The sequence below is a fragment of the Bemisia tabaci genome, chromosome 1 (genome assembly GCF_918797505.1).
Source record: "Bemisia tabaci chromosome 1, PGI_BMITA_v3".
NCBI classification, from domain to species: domain Eukaryota; kingdom Metazoa; phylum Arthropoda; class Insecta; order Hemiptera; family Aleyrodidae; genus Bemisia; species Bemisia tabaci.
This window is the reverse complement of record NC_092793.1, coordinates 62,934,464-62,942,283: the sequence shown is the minus strand read 5'-3', so window position 1 is coordinate 62,942,283 and position 7,820 is coordinate 62,934,464. Positions and strand designations below refer to the sequence as shown.

General features: G+C 40.5%; 1 protein-coding gene across 1 annotated transcript in view; it reads right to left on the bottom strand.

Moving 5' to 3' along the window:
- Positions 1–683: 683 nt before the first annotated feature.
- Chsy (Chondroitin sulfate synthase) overlaps positions 684–7,820 on the bottom strand; it is a 165,691-nt gene continuing 158,554 nt past the window's right edge. The window contains exons 7-8 of the mRNA XM_072305088.1: positions 2,757–3,209; positions 684–1,213 (exon numbers count right to left, since the gene is read on the bottom strand). Of these exons, the coding sequence (XP_072161189.1) occupies positions 914–1,213; positions 2,757–3,209 (753 nt within the window). The 3' untranslated portion in view covers positions 684–913. The remainder of the gene's footprint in view (positions 1,214–2,756; positions 3,210–7,820) is intronic.

The following is a 7,820-nucleotide window of genomic DNA, read 5'->3' as shown; positions in this document are numbered from 1 at the left end:
CGGCACAATGGTTCAGTTTTTTAATCCGGATGGTCTCTAGCTTATTCAGAGGATAGAATAGACTCAAAAAAATATTAGAGAATCTTAAATGTGACCATTGAACCCGGGTGTCAAAACTACCACGTACACTCTGAATTGGGAACTTTGACCCCCAAAATGGAAGAAAAACTTCGAGGTAGCAAGGAACGCCCAATGACCCTTTTGAACGGTGGGTTCAGACCTGCAACAGATAAAAAAACCAGCCGATTCAGCTGGGCCCACTTTTCCCATGAGGATACACCGTCGTTCTCTGGTGTAGAGCATTTTTGGTTCTTTGACAATATTCTTATCTGAAAATTTTCGAATACACCGTAGGTTTCAAAGAGCACCTCTGGACCCTTCGATTTTGGCCATGGCGGCCATTTTGAATATGTTGCCCCGGAATCAGGACAATTTTATTGCTAGAAAAAGGCGTCCCAGAGACCCAACAAGGTACTCGGAAAGTTTCAGGTTTGCACACGAAAGTAACTTCGTGGCCCTTCGACTAGAACGGTAGGCTTTTTTTGGGGAATGTAGACATGTTTTGGAGTTACTTAAACAATAAAGAAGTTTATGCGAATTTGGCCGAGGTTGGGCCCTTTTTGGGGCTAGATTGGACTATAATTTAAAATTAAAAGGTTAAATAAAGTATATTAAGAGGACAATTTTCAGGAATAGATGCAGAATTTATTTTTTAATTGATTCAAATACTGATCTTACTAAGATCCGAGATAGAATCCACTTCCGACTTCCACTCTCCCCTGAACGATCACACTTTTTGATAGACTTTTTCCAAGGCTGTAGTCAGCTCAGAATTGGAGGCTTCCAATCATCTTCCCACTTTCCCTCTTCTCCCGACAAGTGAAATTGTTATAGAAACCTTCCTGGACTAATTTCAGCTCAGAGACGAAATCCTTTGCCGACTATTAGCGAAGTTTATGTAGCCGGTTAAATTACTAACAAGGATGCTCGATAGATAAGGGACTGATCCGTAAGTTTCAAATCTTGTATCTTTGCACATCTTGAGTTGAGCGTCGTCAAGTTTAGGGCTGCATGTGATTATGTGAAAACGGTGAAATAGTCCCGGATCCACCGCCCGGAAGACGCTTATGGATGTAGAGCAGAGAATGAATTTCGTATAGAGATCCACGTCTTCTTTTCCCCAGCCTTTGATTTTTGTGTCCAAGCCACCAACCTGAGAAATATATAATAATTAATAGAAACTAATCATGGCTGTAAAATAAAACCCTCAGGCAAGCCCATAGCATACGGGTGCGGCTGAAGGAATTGCAAGAGGGGGGGGGGGTGCGCCTCTAGGAAACGTGAGACTCCATGCAGGTACATACTCGCTCGATACAATTAGACCTATGGATAGAGTGCGGTTTATTTAGGGTTTGAATCTGAAATTTTGCGCCGTTTTTTCTTCAATTGATCCAAAGATGCAATATTGCACTTGGGGAAATATTTGCAATTGTATTGCATTCAATTGCAACATTATTTCAATATTTTTGTTGCACTTTGGTACTTGAGCGTGGAGAGTAAGGTGTCATTGTCTCATCCAAATGAAAAATTTGGCCTCTGGCAAATTTATGCGCGGCGGTTTGCGCCGAGTACCGGCGCTTCGCCCCTTCCCACCGGTTCATGGTGTGGTACAAGGACCGCACAGGACTTTCATGCTCAAGCCGGCGCCTCGCGCGGGTTTTATGACATTTATGACTTCCCTGCCATTTATTATTAGAATAATAAACAATACTACTAGCCTAAGTTTATGAAATATCCACTGCATAGAAGTAAACAGCTGGGAATATATAAGATTAATACTAGTTTTTATAATAAAAATACCCACAATATTTTTACATATGTGGCTTCCTAAAGTTCATGTAGAATCACCAGTTCAGGGATCAATAATTCTAGCGTCAATCTTATTAAAATTAGGATCACCACCCATCTATCGGATATCATAAATACCATTTCCCCGCGTCTCGCGTCAACAGTAGTTAGTAAATTGCTTGGGAGCATGGAGGTTGCAAAGATTTCTGATTTCATACATTATCATTCTGCACGATGATTCCAAGGAAAAGTCATCCGAACGAAGTTCCGACATGTCGCTGAACTGAAATGCGTGATACAACTATTTCAACACCTGTACCGCTCAAATTGCATTCGCAGGGTTGCAACTTGAATCAAATTTCAAACAGGGTTGCCACAGAATTTGGAAAATGAAATTCCCTGACATTTCCCTGATTTCCTTGACCTGTTTTGGTAAAATTTCCTGACATCTGAAGATGTGACAGGTGGTTAAGAGAACATAATTTAAAACTGGTCTCAGGCAAAATTTGTTGTTCGAAACCTCAAACTCATTCTAAAGAGCAAAGAGAGGTGATTTAACACATTTTCCCGGACATTTTCGTCATTTTCCCTGACATTTCCCGGTTTTCCCCGACTTTTTCAAATTCCCTGACATTTCCCAGTTTTTCCGGTATTCCCTGACTGTGGCAACCCTTTCCAAAATTCCCTGACTTTTTGCAAAAATCTGGCGCTGAATTTCTCTGACATTTCCTTCACCGCTTGCAAAGAAAAAAATTTAACTTAAACAGTTAATCGAAATTCTAGGAATCAATTCATTAACCGCGTCGAAAGACATTCAATTCATCGATTGACTAATCGCTGATTGAAAAACTCTAGTATTCTTTAGACTAACTATGATAATAACAGATGTAGTGAATGTAAGTACAGACCCGGAAGTAATCGGACTTGAAAAGGCTGGCGATGCCAAAACCGAACTGGCGCCAGTAGCCAGAGTTGACGGTGACGCGATCCTTGTCTTGGTCCTGGTTGCCAGGCGCGAAGAGGAAGGCCACTTCCGGGTCGAACTCACTGAAGACGATGGGGAAGTACACGGATCGAGCGCGGATGGTGTTGAGCCGGACCCTAGCCAAGGTCTCGCGGGTGAACGTCATGTCGACGTCGATGAAGAATAGAAGTCCGTCGCCGGGGACGAGGCGGGCCCCTTCATCGAGGGCCAGGGCCCGCGTGAAGCCGGCGAAGATTGGGTAGACGACGATCTTGGCACGTGGATACCGCCGCTGTACCTCCTGCACCAAGGACAGCGTCTCGTTCACTGAGTTGTCCACATCGCTCGGGAACAGCATCACGTACAGCGACGCTGACTCTTTTTCTTTCAGGCATACCTAAAAAACCATCACCGTTCAAATCAACTTTAAAGGCAAGAAAGGCTAAAGACGACTAGGGAAAAAGTTTCACTGCAGGAATAACAAAAGAGTTGAAAGAATTTCTCCAAAACATCCATTTTTTGGCCCCTGAAAAGAGTTTTTTTTGTTTTGTTTTTGGAAAACTCGATTTTCCGGAAAAAGCGTGAGTGATGGAAACAAGCCGACGCTTCTCGCCAGCATTGAGGTGACTGCGCCACCCATCTCTCGACTAGGTATCGGAATATAAGCACTACCTCTCAGCGTCAACAACGCTAAGTAAAAATTGCTCGGGAGCGCAGAGTTTACAAACATTTCAGATTTCGTACATCATTTCTCCACGGTCAGCCGATGCTTTCACAGGGAAATGATTCAATTCATGCTGCCAATATCATTCCCAAGACACAACCAGACATTCAGTTTGCCATAAAGTACAGCCAACTATTATTCCTAGCTACCTTGCGTCCGAGAAAATTGTAATGTTTGGAGGAGGTGCCTGAGCAACGAGTTCAACCTCTGAAAAATGCTGCAACTGATAGTTTGTATCGTTACCCAAGTTCGACTTGAAACTTTATCGCAATATCAAAAAGTAAAGGACAGATAACGATATTTAATTCTTCATGTTCGTCACTTCGAAAGGGATCAAGTGAATAGATGATGTAAGCGCAGAGTTGCTAAAAGAAATTTCATCGAATGAAATTTCTTTTTTCCCAATGAAATTTCTTTCGACCGACAAAATGTCAAAAATGCTTATTTTTTCTAACAGAATTTGTTTTTATTTTTAAAGAGAATAATATTCGTCAATTAGACCAGTTGGAGCGCGGTCTTCTCTCAGCTTTTCTCTTCTGGTCTTCTCTTACTCTTTCTCTTCTGGCAGTTCTGGCTTATCAAGGGGAGGGGAACCGGGGACCCTAACTTCAAATTTCAAACTGTTAATTTCTGAAAAAAATCAGAGACAAATGAAAAAATCATTTAAATTGTTTCAAAGATAGTTCAAGATCCCTCTCTTTTGTACCAAAATAGAACGATATACTATTAGGGGGTACTAGGATTCTTTATAGTCAAGAAATTTGTTTTGCTCCAAATATGAAAGCTAACGTCTTACTTTATCCGTAAAATTTATTTTGGTGTTCAACTGGTACGGCTGTGCGCTGTGTGTTCAACCAAAATTTAAGAAAAAAAATTCAAAATTATGTTTTTGCTGTTTTACTCAACTTTCTGGGCATTTCTAAAGTTCCCTTTCACAGTTTACCACGTGCATACAAATGAACTTAAGGAGATTCATAAGTTTCAAGGGTTTAATCCTGAATTCTGCGTGTTAAATGAAATTTCACGAAATTTCATGAAATTTCATGAAATTTCATTATGAAATTTCTTTTTATAATCTTTCATGAAATTTCTTAACTCTGTGTAAGCGGTTGTGATAGTCAGTAGGATTGATCCATAGAGTACATAGAGTCGTAATGTAAATGGGAGAGCTGGCGCCATGTTCTGCTCGACGAGTTCCGAGCCCGGTGTGCGCCGAGTTCGGGTCACTTCTTCGATACAAGTTCGATCCAAGATGGCGGTGCGGAATACGTGGTGATCCCTATCTTCTTTGTTTACATCGAATGGCCGGGTACCCGTGTATCGCAAACAATCGATTATGTATCGAAAAAGTGACCCGGCGTCACACAGGAGTCTCGAAATTCGGGACCTGGAAAATGCTTAAAAGTGGCGCCAGCTCACCCACTTACATTACAACTCTATGGATTGATCAGTGTTTTCAGCGGTGACATCGAACATTAAAAAACATATTCACTTCTTAAAAACAAGGCACTCCTCCTGGTATACAGAGATATAAAAACTGATTTTTTATATAATTTATTGATGCATTGTTAATCCGTGAAAGAAGAAGTCGATTTAGGGTCGGGTGGGGTGATTCCGGACGTTTTCGATTAGTTTGATGAAAATCTTTAAAAGCTTTACAGAAAATGAACCAAATTGCGCAAGTTTGTAGTTTTTTGGAGACTAGACGTTCCAAGGATGCCAACCATGCCCATACGAGACAAGATAAATAATAATTGCAGCTCTTTATTTTCAATCCGGAATTACCCCCGTTGGGTGGGGGTAGTTCCGGATTAGCCCAGGAGAGGGCGTTGTAATCGCGTTTTCGAAATTTCCCGTCAGGTGGTGTTAACCATGTTTATATTGGTTGGATTTGAAAAAAATTATTACACTGTCATAAACAGTGGTTACAAATAGGTCTACGAGATTGTAAAACGCTTTTTTCCACTTACCAAATTCGCGGAGTTCTCACGGCGACAAAACATAAACAAAACACCAATGGCTGTACTCAGTATGGTCAACTTAACATAGAGATTCACCGCCTGGCGGGAAATTTCGAAAACACGATTACAACGCCCTCTGCTGGGCTATAGTCCGGAATTACCCCACCTGACACTCAAGTTCATGATTATCATTAAGAAAGACAGCTAATTTCAAAATCAATCTCCAAGTTCAATGTTAGATAGTTTAGGTAGTTTATAGTAGAGAAGGCATTTCGTCAAATGATCACTACGGCCATCTCTCATCCAGTCGGAGAACCTATGCTTACCTTTGATTAAAAAATTCATGAACCATAGAGAGTTTTTTTAAATTGAGTACCTACATAATATTATTGTGAAAGTTTTTTGAGGTCGAGTCTTTGTTTACATTCATAAAGTATCAAAAGTTCTACAGTTTGATCGTGTTTCCTCCTAAATTTATCAGCTTATGAGCAATGGTTTCTAATTTACTCAACTCCTCAGCAGGCCAAAAATCCATGCCTCAACAGATACGTATGAGAATCATGCGTTTCAACGAAACCTACCTACCCTCAAGTCCTTATCATCACTCGGGAACCACTGATCTTTTCTGCAGGTGTCATGAAACATTCATGACAAATAATGTTGCAATCACCTATGTCCTACATATCTATGCATTGTAATTCTAGTGATCAGCTCCATTCTCACAATGTAATTTTTGTAAAATACAGTTGGACGGTGAAACTACCAGACCACGTAGGTCGGTTTGCGACGTTGTAGACTTCCTTTCATACTTTCTTCTTCACACGGAAAACCAACCAACGTCAATTTTTAAAAACGTCTGCAATTTTTCTTCTCTATGCGAAGAAAACTCTGTGAAAACCAAGGAGCAAAATTGATTTGTTCCCCGTCAAAAGAATAAAATGGGAGCGGAGATTTTTAAGCACCGCAAACGAGATACGTGGTCTGCTAGTTTCACCGTCGACTTGTTACAATATACCTCCTCACCCGATTATACCTACGATGTGCCTACAGATTACATTGAAGACATGAGGAAGATACTAATATCCTTGTTAAAGTGACTGATTCGAGTGTTATCACAGCAGAGGGTTTCAGATATTTAGGCCAGCACAAATGTAGTACAAGAGAGGAAATGGGTGCAACAAAACTTTAATTGTCCTTGATTCTTTTGTGAAAGGTGTGAAAGTGAAAAATTATTCATTAAATTACTTACTTGAGGTGATGTGGTGATGTGAGAGATAAATATAACCTAACTTTTGTGAAGATGTTCCTAGTTCCTGGAATAATCGTTCCTTGCCGATACTTCCAGGGTTGTATTTATTATCTAAATAATTATCAGGCAAATGTTTTCAAAAGGATTAAAATACAAAAACTGGCTTTCTATAATCATTATAGCGGCTGATTTTCACTCATTTTCATACGCAACCTCGATAAAAAGGCAGAAGGCGGAACCGCGGAATGGTCCCTCGTCCAACTGTTCGATGTCCAACTCGCACTCGGAACTCCGGACCATTGTTCAATTCAATCCACCCAGCCAGCCAAGCCATGCATGCCATGCCGTGAATTTCAAAATGAAAACTTAATTTGATCTACTTTTCATGATTCTTAACGAAGAATCGATTGTATTATCGGCGTCTACTTGACTATACTCAGTTTCATCGAACACAGGTAAATTATCTCTCATTCACTTCTTGACGACGGACACACCTAAGTATGAGCCTGTCACCTTGTACTTACATTACACATTTGTCATGTCAAGCTATACTGATCAAGTAACTCGAGTTTAATTTTCTTTGCCGATTTACGATTCAGTCGATATGTTCTAACGAGCGAGGTAATTGTGAATTCTATTCTCTTGGTTTGCGAATGCATTTACTACCATGTGCTATTCCTAACCGTGGTTACGAAGTTGATCGAAGAGTCTACGTCTAATAAATCTATCCACTCCTTCCGTGGGAAGGGAGATAATCTTTCATCTATTTAGCATTGAAGGGAAAGACCAGAATCAAGATGGTGGATCTTCTGTTGCACTCTCTAAGTGCAAATCTTATTATCCGCGGACTTCATCACAAGTAGAAACTTCCCAACTCTTGCAGGCGAGTGCTATAGGTAGTCTGTTGGAACATCCTCATACTGCCTGCATTTTCCTTGTGTCTTCAAAAGAATCAAGGACAATTAAAGTTTTGTTGCACCCATTTCCTCTCTTGTACTACATTTGACCGGTGTCTAATTTTAAAGTACCTATCTGGAACTACATCGGAAGCTTCTATAAGAATGAACCGCTCTA